The 17,472-nt window shown below is 50.5% G+C and overlaps 1 protein-coding gene across 1 annotated transcript in view; it reads right to left on the bottom strand.

Moving 5' to 3' along the window:
- Window positions 1-13,982, bottom strand: part of ZNF862 (zinc finger protein 862) — a 45,824-nt gene extending 31,842 nt beyond the window's left edge. The window contains exons 1-5 of the mRNA XM_057504986.1: window positions 13,749-13,982; window positions 13,172-13,235; window positions 12,795-12,925; window positions 11,190-11,304; window positions 8,031-8,218 (exon numbers count right to left, since the gene is read on the bottom strand). Of these exons, the coding sequence (XP_057360969.1) occupies window positions 8,031-8,218; window positions 11,190-11,304; window positions 12,795-12,925; window positions 13,172-13,235; window positions 13,749-13,982 (732 nt within the window). The remainder of the gene's footprint in view (window positions 1-8,030; window positions 8,219-11,189; window positions 11,305-12,794; window positions 12,926-13,171; window positions 13,236-13,748) is intronic.
- Window positions 13,983-17,472: the final 3,490 nt, after the last annotated feature.

Raw genomic sequence — 17,472 nt, 5'->3', positions numbered from 1 at the left:
AATCTGAACAGACCAATTACCAGTAATGAAATTGACCTGGTAATCAAAAAACTACCTAAGAACATAATTTCTGGACCAGATGGCTTCACTCCTGAATTTTATCAAACATTTAGTGAAGACCTAACACCCATTCCCCTTAAAGTTTTCCAAAAAGTAGGAGAGGAGGAACTACTTCCAAACTCATTCTATGAGGCCATCATCACTCTAATACCAAAACCAGGCAAAGATGCCACACAAAAAAAGAATATTATACAGAAAACAAATTAAGATACGATATGAAGAAGAACTTCCAACATCAACATCCTCTGGAAGAGTCATTCCAGAAGATGAACATCAAAAAACTTCAACAAAGATCCTGGCGCTGCTGCAGTTGTAGCTGCAGTCATCCCACCGGTTCCTGGACTTGCCATTGGAATGAAGGAGATATCTAAGCTGGCCTGTGCATACAGTAAAACAACAAATTTGACTGGATCTATATTGTCGGAACTCAACCAAGAATTAGGAGAAGTGCAAGTTGCAGTGCTCCAAAATCGTGCAACTATAGACTATCTACTGTTAAAAGATCACATGGGATGTGAACAGTTCCCAGGAATGTGTTGTTTTAATTTGTCTGATTTTTCTCAAACTAATCAAATTCAGTTAGACAACATCCATCATATCATTGATAATTTTTCACAAATGCCTAGGGTACCTAACTGGTTTTCTTGGTTTCACTGGATATGGCTGGTAATTGTATGTCTGCTTTTGTTATGTAGCTGTATTCCTATTATGTTAATGTATGTGCGCAATTTAATTAGTAGTTTAAAACCTATACATGCTGAAGTTACTCTACAAGAAGATATGTCAAAGAAATAATCAATCTTCCCATGTTTTCTTCCGTCTGCTACTTCTATAGCTTTTCTTCTTCCTTCCTAATTACAACCCTTTAGTAGAATTAGTGTCTCATATCAAAAATTACCGAGTATCATAATTCTTCCAAGTGGTAAAGATACCTCAAGACAAATGCTGGGCATAGAAGCCACAGGGCATAAATCTGCAAAGTAAAAAGCTAACCTTTTCAAAGAATATTGCTTCTCTCTCACTTACCAACTTTACATTTCCCTGTATGGTCCCGGAAGATGACTGGTTAGCCAGAGACGGGTAAGATTCCTCAAGGGAGGAACAACCTAAGACAGACATAGTCGCAGGGGGGCCATCAGGAGAGAAATTGGGGACCAACAGAGGGGAAGCTTAGAACCTCACCCCCGTTTTGAGAGAAATCTTCTGCATCCGTGGATGTTTTGCTGCCCTTGTCTAGCTTGGATTAATACTTAGTCTATAGGCACAGACCTGATCATCTACATTAGCACTCTTCCAGCACTAAATTATGTTTTCTACCTTTATCTTGCATCTACCTACCACTTCAGCATTTTATTTTTAAATAATAGTAATAATAATAATAAGGGAGAAATGTGGGATTCACATATAAATCAAGTATAAAAATCAAACAAATAATCATATCTGACTTGACTGTTTATAGTTCATGATGCGTAATCAAAACCGAAAGTTTCTGTGATATGACTGCCCTTGCACTGTTCACCATGTAAGAACTTATTCACTATGTAAGACCTTGTTCACCATGTGAGAACTTGTTATGCTTCAGAAGATTGGAGACTGCTGAGATATAGGCTTGGGGTTGATTAATGACTGTGCATTGAGTTCCCTATACAGAATTTTATTGTTGTTAACAACCATTTGATCAATAAATATGAGAGATGCCCTCTCAAGAAAAAAAAAAAAGAATATTACAGACCAATATCCCTGATGAACACAGATGCAAAAATACTGAACAAAATATTAGCAAACCGAATTCAAAAATACATCAAAAAGATCATCCATCATGATCAAGTAGGATTTATTCCAGGGATGCAAGGATGGTACAGTATTCAAAAATCCATCAACATAATAAACCACATCAACAAAAAGGAGGACAAAAATCATATGATCATCTCCATAGATGCTGAAAAAGTATGTAACAAAATTCAACATCCATTCATGATAAAAACTCTCAACAAAATGGGTATAGAGGGCAAGTACCTCAACATAATAAAGGCCATATATGACAAACCCACAGCCCACATTATATTTAACAGCAAGAAGCTGAAAGCTTTTCCTTTAAGATCAGGAACAGACAGGGATGCCCACTCTCCCCACTTTTATTCGACATAGTACCGCAGGTCCTAGCCATGGCAATCAGACAACACAAAGAAATAAAAGGCACCCATTTTGGTAAGGAAGAAGTTAAACTGTCACTGTTTGCAGATGACATGATATTGCACATAAAAAAAACCCTGAAGAATCCACCCCAAAACACCTAGAACTAATAACTGAATTCAGCAAAGTTGCAAGATACAAAATTAATACACAGAAATCTGTTGCATTCCTATACACTAACAATGAAATAGCAGAAAGAGAAATGAGGAAAACAATTCCATTTACAATTGCATCAAAAAGAATAAAATATCTCAGAATAAACCTAACCAAGGAGGTGAAAGACCTATACCCTGAAAACTACAAGACACTCATGAGAGAAATTAAAGAAAACACCAATAAATGGAAATACATCCCATGCTCATGGACAGGAAGAATTAATATTGTCAAAATGGCCATCCTGCCTAAAGCAATCTACAGATTCAATGCAATCCCTATCAAAATACCAACAGTATTCTCCAATGAACTAGAACAAATAGTTCTAAAATTCATATGGAACCACAAAAGACCCCAAATAGCCAAAGCAATCCTGAGAAGGAAGAGAAAAGCTGGGGGGGATTATGCTCCCCGACTTCAAGCTCTACTACAAAACCATTGTAATCATGACAATTTGGTACTGGCACAAGAACACACCCATAGATCAATGGAACAGAATAGAGAGCCCAGATATAAACCCAAGCATATATGGTCAATTAATATACAATAAAGGAGCCAGGGATATACGATGGGGAAATAACAGCCTCTTTAACAACTGGTGTTGGTGAAACTAGACAGCAACATATAAGAGAATGAAACTGGATTACTCTCTAACCCCATACACAAAAGTAAACTCAAATGCATCAAAGACCTGAATATAAGTCATGAAACCATAGAATTCTTAAAAGAAAACACAGGCAAAAATCTCTTGAATATAAACACAAGCACATCTCCTCTGGCAAGGGAAACAAAAGCAAAAATGAACAAGTGGGACTGCATCCAACTAAAAAGCTTCTGTACAGAAAAGGACATCATCAGTAGAACAAAAAGCATCCTATGGTATGTGAGAAAATATTCATAAACAACATATCCAACAAGGAGTTAACATCCAAATTATATAAAGAACTCATACACCTTAACACCCAAAAAGCGAACAACCCAATTAAAAAATAGGAAGAGGATATGAACAGACATTATTCTATTTCTCCAAAGAAGAAATTCAGATGGCCAACAGGCACATGATAAGATGTGCCACATCATTAATTATCAAGGAAATGCAAATTAAAACCACAATGAGATAGCACCTCACACCAGTTAGGATGGCCACCATCGAAAAGACTAAGCACAACAAACACTGGCAAGGATGCAGAGAAAGGGGAACCCTCCTACACTGTTGGTGGGAATGCAGATTAGTTCAACCATTGTAGAAAGCAGTATGGAGGTTCCTCTAAAAACTAAAAATAGAAATACAATTTGACCCAGGATTTCCACTCCTAGGAATTTACCCAAAGAAAACAAGATCCTAGACTCAAAAAGACTTATGCACCCCTATGTTTATGGCAGCACTATTTACAACAGACAATATATGGAAGCAACCTAAGTATCCATCAGTAGACAAATGGATAAAGAAGATGTGGTATATATACACAATGGATTATTCAGCCATAAGAAGAAAACAAATCCTACTATTTGCAACAACATGGATGCAACTGAAAGGTTTTATGCTCAGTGAAATAAGCCAAGCGGAGAAAGACAAGTACCAAATGATTTCCCTCATTTGTGGAGTACAAACACAAAGCAAAACTGAAGGAACAAAATAGCAGCAGACTCACAGACTCCACGAAGGGACTAGCGGTTACCAAAGGGGAGCAGTTGGGGGAAGGTGGGTGGGGAGGGAGAGAGAAGGGGATTGAGGGGCATTATGATTGGCACACTTGGTGTGTGGGGGTCACAGGGAAGATAGTGTAACACCGAGAAGAAAAGTAGAGCCCCCATGGCATCTTGCTACGCTGATGGACAGCGACTTTGGTAGGGTGTGTCGGGGGGGACTCGATAATATGAGTGAATGCAGTGATCACAATGTTGCTTATGTGAAATCTTCATAAGATTGTCTATGAATATCTTGATTTTTAAAAGTCACCCAAGATCCCCTTACTAAAAAAGAATTACTAATAACATTTGGTATGTAATCTTCCAGCCTTTGTCTATGAGTATCTATGAATGAAGTTTAAAAAACAAAAACGAGATTACACTGCCAAATGTGTATGTTTTAAACAACATTTGCTCTCAGAGTGTTTTCCAAAGCAAAATGTGTTTACATTTCCAACAACCTGCTGGAGGATGGGCTCCCCTTAAAGGCAGGCAGACGAGAGGGCACATGGATATGGCCTAAAGAGAGACCAGCACAGGGAAGAGCGAGAGAACCCTGGAGATTACACTGAGGGCAGACCCCAGGTGATCTCTGTGCACCAGGACTAGAAAGCAAGCTGTTCCTATTGGGGCAGGTTAAACAATTTATGCCCAAGGACAAGCAGGGTTCCCTAGCCAACAGGTGGGCATAATGAAAGCCAACAGGTCCCTCACTCTAGCTTATGAGCCCCACAGGAATGAAAAGTGTGGTCAGGACTGAATGTTTAGGTAAAGAAGTGTCTTCCCAACAAGAGTGATTACCCAACACTGGCACCCCTCTTTTAACCAGTATTATGACCTGGTTGACCACAATGTGAAGAACACACAAATCTGCTTGAATAAGAGGAATTCCTTATCTATGTACAAAGCAAAGGCTGTATGTCTGGACTTTCTATTCTAGTGGTTCCCACTGTCTACAGGGTAGAGCTCTGACTTCTCAGCCCAGCACCAAGTCCCCTCAAGCTGAACCTAACTCACCTTCCTAATCTTGGGTCCACGTATCACTCCCCCCTTGGAATCTCTACTACAGCCAGATTAGTATCCTTTACTCAACACCTCGCACCTTTCTCCTCTCTCTACACCCTTTAGATTCCCGGGCTCCACCCATTTCCTCCCACATACTTAGTCTGCCCTCTCATCAAGCTCCAGTCCACACTCCCTCTTTCCTGAGGATCTCCTAGCTCCCTAGCCCAAGCACTTCAACTCACCCTGTGCAAGGAGGGCTTTATTTCCCTCGTGGAGCCTGGTTCTCAGGAGGCCTATGCTGGCTGGCTTATTTTATAATCCCTGCACCATCACCACTCCTCTCCCCACCACATTATACAGAAAGTACTTCATAGGCACTTAATTTTTTCATTCAACATGTATTTATTATTTCTTCTATGTGCTTGGTGCATAATGATCTAAGATATGAAAGACACCATCTCTACTGTCAAGGAGATTCAAAACTATTATATAAGTGTAGTAACAGAACTGGATCCAGAGAAAAAGAAGGTAAGGATCACTTCTATGGGAAAGGCAGAGGCGGCTAGGGAACCAGAAACCCTGAGGCAGTAACTACACACCAAATGAACATTCCTATTTGACAGCACCAACAGCACAGTTCCCCAGAGGACACAGGTGTCAGACTGCAGTGTTCTTCATAGCACTTCACCCTGTAACAAAAGGGCTCCTGTATTTTAAGTCATTCATTCAAAAAATATTTTCTGAGAACCTATTAAATACCAGATACTGCCTCACCATTGTAGCTGGGGATATAGCAGAGAGTAAAGTCAGGAAACATGTAAATAAATGTGAGAATTTTATATAGTGATAGAGGCTGCAAAGAAAAACAGGATGATGGGATAAAGTGAAGGGGAAAAGTCTCTGACCTCTCTGTCCATTACTCTGCCAATGACAGGCAAGATACCCACATCCAATCCAATAGGCCAATTGCTTTTAGTTAATAAATACCACAAAATAGCACCAAAGGAAGATTCTAAGAATAGACCAGGTTACTACTTCACGTGAAACCCCTCCCCCCAAGTCTGCCCTTCTCCCAGCTTGGAGCCCAAACAAGGACATTCAGAATGGCGTTTTAGAACAGCACAGCTATTCTACCTAGGCCCTGGTTATTGTCACTCATTTGCAGTACATCTTACACTGCCAGTTTGTTTTGCAATCACTTTATTTCATCTTTGGATAACATTCTCATTTTCCAGGTTAGAAAGCAGATGCACTTGGGAAGGGCCTTTCTGAGACATCCTGCAAACAAGACTAGAATCAAGGGTGAAATTTCCAGTCCTCAGAGTTTCCAGTTGGAGGTTGGGCCTGAAAAGGGTATCAAATTTCTCCTCTATTTCCTAAAATGTTTGTATTTTTCTCTTCACCCAATAAAGACTAAGAAGGCCTACAACCAAACGGGTTAGCTTGAAATCAACCTCAAATCACTAATTCCAACTTTTGACAAGAATTATTTTTAACTCTTCTTCTCCACTACATTTTGCTCCCCCTCATACTAAACCAGGGTCAATCTAAACTAATCAGGAGATATTATCTGAGGGTAAAGACTATTTCTTTTAGTTTTTTTGTATCCTCTATAATGCTTCATATGAGGCTGGCATATGGTTCACCTTCAACCTTTCTCTAGTTAGGTTCTGTTACGCTTTATTGTCTTGGACTTTTTTTACTTTGTAGGTTGTTTTATCTGGAAAAGACACCCCTCTAGCTTGTGGAGGGGTGTATGGAAGAGATGCTAAATTGAGGAGTAACTTCTTTTGTAATTCGTTGTTCTTCCCAGTCTCTCCAGGAAAAACTACAGGGGTGTATGGAAGAGATGCTAAATTGAGGAGTAACTTCTTTTGTAATTCGTTGTTCTTCCCAGTCTCTCCAGGAAAAACTACAGCATCAAAACAACCTCATTAACCTTTTCCATTTTTGTCTGGGACAACCTTTCCAGGCTTGTGCAAACTGCAGGACAGCTCCTTGAGAAGAGTGGGCACTTCATATTTATCCTGTATTTTCAGCTTCTCGCTCAATATAAGTCACACAGATCGCTAATGTTTGTTAAATGAACTTTTTTTTTTAAAGGTGAGCCTCAGTACACACTTGAAAATATTTAAGAGAATTCCTTGCGTCAACGAAGAAACAATCTCAAGAACTGGCAGCAAAAAAACATCCAGAAAGACCTGGACCCACGAGGCTGCCACTGTCTCCGTCAAGTGCCTACAGCCACGCTGGTCTTTGCAGACACTGCCACCGAGCTCTAGCAATGCTGTCGATCCCACTTAACTCTACCTTCAAGCACTTTTCCACACCTTTTTTTGCAGCTCACAGCTTCCTGCCCAAAGACTGAATCAAGTTTATGGAGTGCTTTTGAGCAATGCTCAGATACCCCTTAAAGTAGATAAGCTAGAAACAGAAGTTGGCAAGAAATAGGTCAGATGCCTCCCCTATTTCTTCTCAGCCCTTTACTGTGAAGGGTATCCAGGTAGGCCGAGCCCTCACCTCTCGGGGATCCGTACCTCTTGGCTCCCCCTGGCGTCTTACCCAGCCTCAAAGCCTCAGACACGCTGGGCCTCTTCAGAACATTAAGGTGGTGTGGGAAAACAGCAAACACTTTCGCCTCCCTGCACTGAGCACCCAGCCCGGCATCACCGGGCGGCCGCGGGCAGGCTCGGCTCGGCCAGCCGGGGAGGGCGGGGCCGCGGCCGGCGCAGGGCTCGAGCGGGGGCGTCCGCTCCTCCCCGCGCCACCCGCCCCAGTGCGGAGGAAGAGGCGGCGGGCGAGCAGGCGAGTGCTTGCCTGCAAGGCTGCCTCATCCGCGGGGCTTCGGCCCGTACCGCCCGCCTCGCCGCAGCGCAGATCAGGGATCTAAAGGGGGGAACTAGGCGGCCCCAGGGCCCTTCCAGGCCTACCTTCCCCGACTCACTGGGCTCCATGGCCCCGCTTTCGGTGACCCGTGCTGAACCCGCCACTGCCTCCAGGCCGCACCCTCCCCCCGCGGCCTGGCCTGACGGTACAGCCGCCGCGACCACCTTGGGGACCGGGGACTCGAAGAGGAGTGGCCCCCGGCGGGGAGGGAAAGCGGCCGGGAGCTGGCTCTCTCACGTCGGGGGGGCGGTAGAGTTAGCCGATCCCCGAGAGTGCGCAGCTGGGACCAAAGTCGTGCGGAGCGACCCGCTTTACGGCAGCCACCTAGCCCGACGCGGCGGAGCATCACGGGGAGTGTAGTCCAGTCTCGCTAGCGGCACTCAAAAATGCTATTGGCTCCCGGAATGCGGGGTCCTGATTGGACGCCGAGCAGCTTGCTTTTGGCCTTCCCTCCTGCCTTCTCCCTGGGCAATGAATGGTTACTAAGTCAAGTTTCCCCCGTGCCCCGCGGTCTTTCAGACCCTTTAGTAATGGCAAAACACTCTCATTGGGCTACGAGATTCCTGTTGTGGGTAAAATTGTGCTATTTCTATAATTTCTCGCCTGGCGTGTATCTGCATATCAACAGGCGTTCCTCAAGAGTGGAGAGTAGTTCATCTACACGTGGGTAATTACCTGGGTGACTGAGGGCTTATCTGAATCTGAGAGGTTAGGAGGAGGTCTTGCTTGCTTCTGCCGGAGCAGGAAAGAGACGGCCCCAGACTGCAGTTTTAAGCAATTAACGGGTTTTAAACTTTGTTTCTCCCTTTGACTGATTTTGGTTTTAGAGATATTTTGCCCTGGATTTCCTTGCCCCAGAGTTACACCTATTCTTGCGTCTATTCCCTCACATTTTTAGGGCCAATATCAGCCAGGAAGTTTCCAGACTTTCAAGGAGAGCAATACTCTTTCTTACATTCTTTCATAAAGCATCATTGGTTGCCTACCACGTGTCAGGCACTGTGCAAGGTTTGGGAATACACAATCTAATGAAACAGAACCTTTGCCTTTAAGGAACTCATAGTTTATTTGCGAAACAGACCTCAAAACAGATAACTACCAGAAACAAGTGCAAGCTTGAGAACAGGATGTAGTTAATGCTTCTCATGGCAACCCTCAGCTGGGAGCTGCTGCTGAATGTCCCAGCCTCCCACTGTTTGGATATACTATTATGGGGAGCATTCAGCATTATTCTTAGAAGTGGAAGGAAGTCCCAGCACTCACAGTAATGATCTCGAAAATGCTCTCTTCTATCACTCTTTCCCTTTTCCTGCTTCACTCTCTCAAATCCCATGGTCTGCTCTCTAGGATTATTTTCCAGCACCAAGTCCTCATCTTTAGCTCTGCTTCTGTTGGGGGTTGAGTTTATTCTCCTTGGTTCTTGTCCCTGCAGCAACAAAGAACTGAAGGGCAAAGACACAGTAGTGAAGCAGAGCAAAAGTTTTATTTGAATACACTCCAAGGGAGGAGCAAGCTAGAGTCAAGATAGACAAAGGCAGGCTTCTTACTGTGAGGCTTTTTACGGGGTTTTTGGCAGGGCAGAGAAGTCCTTGACTGACATTCTTTAGCCCTGGGGGCTTGACCTGATTGGAGTATTAAAGACATGGGCTGTGTTCTGACATTTTTATCTGGGGAATTTTTGTCATCTGGAGAGTGCTTGTGCCCTTCAAGTCACTCTTGGTCCCTTTGGCTTCATTTAGTTAATCCTGTGAGTTATTGCTGGCTCTCTGGCCTCATCTGATTAACTTCCTGGGTTCTTGGTGAGCCTCAGCCTCTTTTTATCCTGCTCATATCTGTCCTTCTGCCTAACACTTCCAGGATGGGGTGGAGAGGGAAGGAACCAGGCTGTTGATATATTCTATGATGTGAATGAACCTCAAAATCATCACACTAATTGAAAGAAGCCAGGCATTTATATTGAATGTCCAGAAAAGGCAATTTATTGAGGTAGAAAGCAGTGTAGTGGCTTCCTAGGGCTGGAGGTGGGAAGAATTGATTGCAGAGGGGCTTGAAATTATGGAAATGTCTAAAACTGGATTGTAAGGATGTTTGTGCAACTTTATGTATTTCCTATATGTTACTGAAACATAAACTTAAAGTGGGTGAATTTCATAGTATGTAATGATACGTCAATAAAGCTTTTAAAAAGAGGGATGTGACCTGAGCACTAGAGCTGTCTAATACAAGAGAATTTCAGACTTCATATTCAACCTGCTACGGATGAGGAAGATGAAGCTCAGATATGTAAGTGACTTGCCCAAGTTCACCAGCATGGTGGATTTGCAGAGGCCCCCAGGAGACAGTCCTCAGGCAGGTCCAGGCAAGGGGCTCAGACCCACCCTTCCTCTCTCTCTCTTCTGCACCCCACATGCAGACTCTGCACACAGTCTTGCTTGGTATGTCACTTTATTTGGGATATGCTAGTACCAGGGCATGGAGTGGCTGGGTGGGCATGGGAGGAGGGGTCGGCGCTGCTGCAAATGGTGATCACGTGAGGGGCAGTCACAGCCTCATTCGGTGGAGCCATCAGCGCTTTGAGAAATCACCTCCTAAATACAAGTGAGGGAGAGATGCGCTAGCAAAATAGGCACAGTGGTCAGGCCAGGAAGAATGGAGCTGGAGTGGGGGCAGCAAGAGCACCCTGGCAGAAGAGGGGGGAAGAGCGGTGGGGAGAAGCCCAGAGCAAAGGCGAGCTCCTGGCTCGCGCTGCACCCAAGCCTGACAGCTGCTTTCCGTCTGCTTCTCTCTCACCTGCCACGGGGTGTGGCTTCGGGTTATCATACCCCAGGTACTTAACAAGAAGCAGGCACCTGCCAGGCACTTCCCACGCCTGCTCGCACCAAGACCTCCCAACAAGCCTGTGCAGGTGAGCCATCCTAGGTGCAAGATGAGGTCATGGAGGCTCAGCAAGAAAGGACATAGACAAGCTGGGATCTGAACCAGGTATGACTGACTGCAAACATCCAAGCTTAGATGTGGTTGGAAAAGAAATCTGCAAGAATGCTAAGGGTTATGAAGTGGTTCGGAAGGACTCAAAGAGGACTCATCCGGTAAGAGGCTGCGTGTTAGCTACGGGGATCTGGCTCGCAACGCCCTCCTCACCTCGCCCCAAACCAAGCCCCGCCCCTCGTGGCCCCGCCCCCTGGAGCCCCGCCTAGTCCCACCCTGGCAGGCGCTGCACTGGCAGCTGTGGATGACCGGCAGCACCACCGGCTCTGTGTGGCCTCCGGGGCAGAGCAGGTTCAGGATCCGCACGGGACTCTCAGGGTCCGGGGGTAGCTACAGCAGTCGCACTGGCTCTGCAGGTACTGCTCCGGGACAAGAGGGGGTGCCGAGCTGAGGAGGGGCCAAAGGGCCTCTTCACAGAGCACCTTCCCTCCCTCTCTTGGCCTTTCCCATCCAAGAGGGGCCGGGGCGGCGGCAGGGCCAGATCCCAAGACCTCAGATCCCGTATCTCCCCATCAAGCCGGCAGGCGAGCTGAGGAGGGATGTGTCACCACCAAGCCCGTCCTCCAAGAAGCCCACCTACAGCCCCCACTGGCCTGAGCATCCATCAACCTGCGGGACAGAGGACTGCTTTCCAGGTGCTCATCACTGCAGCCTGGCCGTAGGGAAAACGACGTGGCTTCTCCCCAAGGGGCTCGCAGACTGGTTGCAGAGACAGACTAATAATTTCCGATTCTGCGAATAATGAAGCCCTAAACTGCACAGTTCTGACCTTAAGTGCAAAGTAAGTTCTCACTTCAAAGCTGACACCCCCTCTTGCTCTATGATTATATAGTAACTCTATAGAAGTCCCACTAAACGTTTTATCTAATTTTATGTATAATACATTCACACAATACCAAGTTAAAAAACTATATAAAAGACTCCATTTTTTAAAAGCTCCCTCTCATTTTTCTCCCACTATTGTCTATTTTTCCTCTCCAGAAAATAAGCTCTTACTAGTCTCCTTCTTTCCTCATTCTATGTTTTAAAAAATCCAAAAGTGACTTGGGAAGGCAGTCCCAGGAGGCACAGGGCGCACCCAGGGTGGCAGGGGAGCAGCCAAGAATTGAGGCCCCTGGAGGAAAGCACCTTTGTCTTGCAGGAATAGATGACATGGCAGGAAACGGCCAGCACAGGTGATGTGAGACAGGGCTGGACCCTGGCAGGACAGAGCTAGAAGCAATGGCTCTTGGGTCTCAGGGCTGGGGAGTCAGGGCAGGCACAGAGCCGCTGAGAAGCTCCGCACAAGGAGTGGAGCTGGGCCTGCTGGGTCCGAGGAGAGCAAGCACAGAGAGGGCCTCTCTCAGTCTGCTGTGTGTGCTCATAAGCCTAGACTGGAAATGTCCGGGACGACACTATGTGTAAAAAGTCTGCCCTAAAATCCTTCAGGCACTGTATGATGGGCTCTAATTCCAGAGCCGACCTTGCACCTCTGTGCCTTTCTTTGTGGTGTCCTAGCTTGCTTGCCTTGAGGGGCGCAGTGGGCCAAGGGGCGTGCACTGAGAGCTGTGTGGGGTCACAGAAGGGAGAAGCAGGAGGAGCCCTCGTGGGAGCGGCAGAGGCATGCAGCACGCCCCAGAGCCCAAGCCTCGCCTAGGGTCACCAGGCCAAGCAGCAGGTGTAGGCCGCCCCTTGGTGAAAGCTCACCCTGGCTCTAATCAGCTGAATCCTTTGAGATCGCATCCCTCATGTCCCCTGGGCTTTGCCAGGGTTCTAGGATCTCAGTGGCAGGCCCTCGTGACTCTGGCTGACCTGACTCCCCTGGGCACCCCCTTGCTTACCTCAGGCATGACGTTGGTGCTAGATGGACAGTGCCCACTGCAGTAGCTCACTTCCACCTGGTCTAGGTAGCAGGGGCCTTTGGTGAGGTTTCGAAGCTCAGTGAGGTGTTGGCAAGAGGCTGACTGCTCCTCTGTGGGGAGGCACAGGTGAGCACAGGGTGGGGCAGGGCAGAGAGAAGGGGACTCTGGGTGAGGGGGACAGACATGGACCTGAGGGGAGTGTGTCCGGGTCGGGGGGGCAGGTGATACAATGCTAATCCCCATGGTGGGCAGGACAAGGGAAAGCACCCCTCCTAGGGCCCGTGTGCAGGTGGTCTGAGAGAAGGGCCCAGAGCAGAAAGGGGAACTGCAGGAGGCGCCCCAGGACCTCCACATACCCTGCATCTCCTGGCGACTGCAAGTGGGACAGCAGGCCCCTGGCATCTGCACGGTCACCTCACCCTGCAGAGAGCGTGGTTCTGGGCTACTCAGGAGGACGGCCCCAGCAGCCCCGGCCTGCCCGCAGAGGCCCTCAGACCAGCCTCTGAAGAGGGACCCAGGGAGGAGCCCTGGGGGCCCTCTGGGAGGGCAGCGGGACTGCAGGTGGGTCCCTGGGCACAGGTGAGGTGGGGGAGTGCTGAGTGCAGACACTCTTCCCCCCGAGGCAGCTGCAGCTCTCGCGGGCCTCCTGCCGTTGGGATCCCGGCTGGGGAGGGCAGGGAGAGCCTTCTATCTCGTCTCTTACTTACAGATTTTTCTATAATACTAGTCCATCCCGAACCCGGCCTGGGGCTCTAGCCAGGGTAAGGACTGGGACTGGAGTTGAGAAGAGGTTCTGGAGGGAGGTGGCTCTTTGGGCCCAGAACTGTGTCCAGGTGATGGCTGATGGCGGAGAGTAGGGGGAGGAGCCATGGGACAGGAGGTGGGCCGGGGTCCAGAAGGGCTGGGTGGCGTGGAGATGCCTCGGGGTCTCACTGGGTGGGCACGCCCATGGTGCCAGCACTCGCAGTGGTCTGCGGGCACGCAGGAGCCTGCCTGGCTGCAGAAGTGCCCATGCTGGCACACGCAGCCTGGGGCCTGCCTCTTGCTGCAGCCACTCTGAGTATCCTGGCACTGGGCTCCCAGCAGGTCTGCTCGCAGGGCCCCTGCTCCCCAGTGGCCACCTGCTGCCACATTTCCCCAGGGGGGCACTCTGCCAGAGCAGACCATCCCCCCCACTTGGGTCAGCCCAGGGTCCACCTTGGTTCTCCCGCTCCCATGCCAGGAGCCCCTCATGTCTGTCTTCCCTTCCCAGAACCGCCCACTCAGTTCCAGCAGCCTCTGGACTTCCAGGCCTCCAAACACACTGCTCCGCTCTTATCCACCCTCCCACATACCAGCAGGGCCCAGCTTGGGTCTCGCTCCTCCAGGAAGCCTCCCTGGCCAGTCCTGTCCAACCCAACCTCTTCATTCCTGCACCAGTTTCACATCCTGTGGGTGCAGCCTGCTTGTCAGTGAATGTCTCCTGTCTTTACCTGCTCTGGTGGATAGGTCTGCCCTCAGCAGCCTGGCTGGGGGTGTCCAGGGCTCACCATGCCTGTGTGTCTCTGAATCCACACAGCGCTCAAAATGGCAGAGGTGGGCACATGTGGGCCCTTAGCAAAGGCCTGTTGACCTTAATCAGACAGGGGCGACACAGCACAGGGGAGACACCACTGGCCCGGGGGATGCCAGGCAGGGGTCCTATTTCAGTTCACCCTCTAGAGCTCAGTTTCCTCATCTGCAGGGAAAGACCCTCCACTTCCCATGTCACTCACAGCCCTGCGCAGGGTGCCCCCAGCGTGCTTGATGAATGCCCCTAGCAGCCAGGGTGGCCCGTGCTAGTGTCCAGGGAGCTGGGCAGGGAGGGGTCATTGTGGATGGAGGGAGAGGGGCTTCCTGAGAGAGCATCGCCCAGGGCGGGCAGCCCCTCTCCCCTCATCAGGACCGGCCCAGCTTGGCTTTCAAGGGCCAGCGCAGGCTTGGGCAGCCACGTCTCACCCTGACAGTCAGCGAAGGAGCAGCCAAAGGCTCCACCTCGGCAGATACTGGGAAAACAGGCGCACGTGCTCAGATGCCTCCCATGCCCCCCTCCCCACCCCAGACCCCACCCTCACCAGCGGGTACAGTTCTGGGTAAGTACAGTCCTTGGGGGAGGCTCCCAGGCCTGCTTTTCAAGGGTCAGGGTGAGGCCCCGCAGCAGGGAGAGCTGGGTGCGTGGGCACATGGCGGGGGGCACACACGTGCCATTGTGCAGCAACTGGGGCAGCACAGGCTCCAGTTACACTCGGACCACCCCCTCCCCGCCCCCCTGCCTCCCTGCTCCCCAACTTGAGAGTCAGGCCCAGCAACCACACCTACCTGCTCTCCAGGGCAGCCACAGCCAAGCTGGCCGGGGTTCTGCACACCGAGGGCACCAGGCTGCAGAGGCGAGCAGAGGCGCGGGCAGGAGGTGGCACAGACTCTGAGCACCTGGCCAGGTGGGCCCTCTGGGGGAGCACACAGACAGCAAGGTGCAGTCCTGGGAGGAGGCTGCCTCAGGCCCTCCCACTGCCCTGATGGATGCCAGCTGGGGTGAGGCTGGGCTCGGCAGCCTGGGGGGAAAGGCAGGCACCCACTGCCCTTGGTGCTTACCTGGGCAAGGCTGTGGGTGACATTCTTGCTGCTGCTCCATGTCCTGGACCTGGCATGGTGCCCCCCAGGAACCTCCTTGCAGCTCCGATGTCGCTCGGTGATGCCCCCACCACAGGGAACAGAGCAGCTGCTCCCAGCTGACCAAGGCCCAAGGACTGGGCACTCATGGCGGGGGCACACCACGGACCCGTTGACACAGGTGCTGTGGACAGGGTTGTACAGAAAGGGCTCAAGCCCCGAGTCAGGATGAGCAGAGCCTGTGCACCCCAACAATGCCCATAACCCTGATCTGCCCCAAGCCTCCCCCAAAGCTCCCCATTCCCCCGCTTGACCAGTGATGGCCAGCCTACCAGTTTTTGCAGTCCAGCTGCACCACCTCAGGGGGGCCAGCACCCATGAGGCATTGGGGCTAGGGGGGCCACAGTGGCAGGAGGAGACGGGTACACAATGCCCATCCTGGACCAGCTGGCCGGGAGGACAGCGGCAGCCTGGGGCGAGGGTGAGAAGCCAGGTGAGATTCGGTGCTGGCCGGGCACACGCGATGGGTCCCTCTGGAGTCCAGAGCCCCAGGCTGCCCATGGAGCACCCTTCCTCCACTGTACCATGTGACCTGACCTCCCCACTCTCTCCCAGCACTTGGGCATAGGAAGGGGCTGCTCCAGGTCACCTGTGTAAGTGCCACCCTGGAACCCTTGACGCAGCCTGAGTGCACCCTCCTGGACACAAGCCATCTTGGCTGAGGATCACCCTATGCGGGTCCCCCAGCTGGTTGATGAAAGTGACCCAAGGACCCACTCGGCTGGTTGCTGGATCCTGTAATTCACGACCCAGCAGTCTGCCCTGGGGCCACACGCTTTCTGGGGGCAAGAGGCAGCAAGGCAGGCCCAGGTTTCCCCAGAGCTCCCAGGCTGGCCTGTGGGCATGGCTCTGCCACCTGGATGGCATGCTCCCTGAAGACACTGCACTTGGTCCCAGGGCTTGGCACAGCTTCTGGGGCACTGGTAGGCACAGTCAGGGGTGGACATGGTGTTCCGGGCCGCACAGCTCTCCCCTGAGGACCAGGAAGCAGGAGTCTGTGTTGGGGACGCTCTGGGCCCCCAGAACAGCACCCTGTTCTCCACTCCCACTTTCAGGGGTAGAGACAACATGCCCCTCAGGTGCCAGCTCTGTATGTTACAGTGTCTGGCCCCTGGTGCAGATTCCGGGACAGAGGTTACCTGGGCAGGGCCCCAGGCTGCAGCTCTCAGTCTGGGCCCAAGGCCCCCTGCAACCTCCTCCAGGCGGGCTCCCAGCCTCTCTCCAGTGCAACCGGAACCCCCCACTGCAGGGCACCTGGCAGGGGCTCCAGGGCCCACAAGGACTCCACTGGCATAAGTCTGGGGAGATAAAATGGAAGTGAGTACCCAGGGCCCACTTCCCCCCGCCTCCTGCTCTCACCCCAAGGCCTTGGCTCCAGCCCGGCAGACTTGAGCCTTTGGCCCCCTTCCTTCTCTGTCCAGCTGTGCCCCATCCAGCCTAAAATCCAGGAGGCAAGTAGTTAACTGCCGGGCCACCAAATAAGGTCCAGCCGCCCCCATGACGCCCCCCAGCCAATCCCTGTCCCCACCAGCCCTGCTGGTCTCTGCACCTCCCCATTACCATGGCAGGCTCGAGGGTCGGGGCAGAGGCGTTACTGGCTGAGTGGCACAGTGCCAAGGTCTGGGTCCCCAGCCCACAGCCCCCCCTGTCTCAGGGTCCAGACAGGCTCGGTGGCGGTACTGCTCCGAAGCCAGAAGGGGGCCAAGGTCGGGGAGTGTTCAGCTGGGTTCTGGGCCCACGCTCCTCTAGGGCAGTCCTGGAGGTAGGTGCCAAGACACTGGGGGGCAGACAGGGCCCACAGTGCGAGCACTAAGACCAGCTGCTCAGAGGCAGAAGACCCTTCACAGTGCAGACACCCTTCACAGGGACCCTTCCCCGCCTCAGAGACCCCAGGGATGAGGAGGGAGGCACTCTGGTTACGACCAGGAAGGGTGGGAAACCTGAAAGGCTGAGAGAGGGGTCAGCAGTG

The sequence above is a fragment of the Manis pentadactyla genome, chromosome 7 (assembly GCF_030020395.1).
Source record: "Manis pentadactyla isolate mManPen7 chromosome 7, mManPen7.hap1, whole genome shotgun sequence".
NCBI lineage: Eukaryota > Metazoa > Chordata > Mammalia > Pholidota > Manidae > Manis > Manis pentadactyla.
Note: the sequence above shows the minus strand (reverse complement) of the source record. Positions and strands in the feature narration are given on the sequence as shown.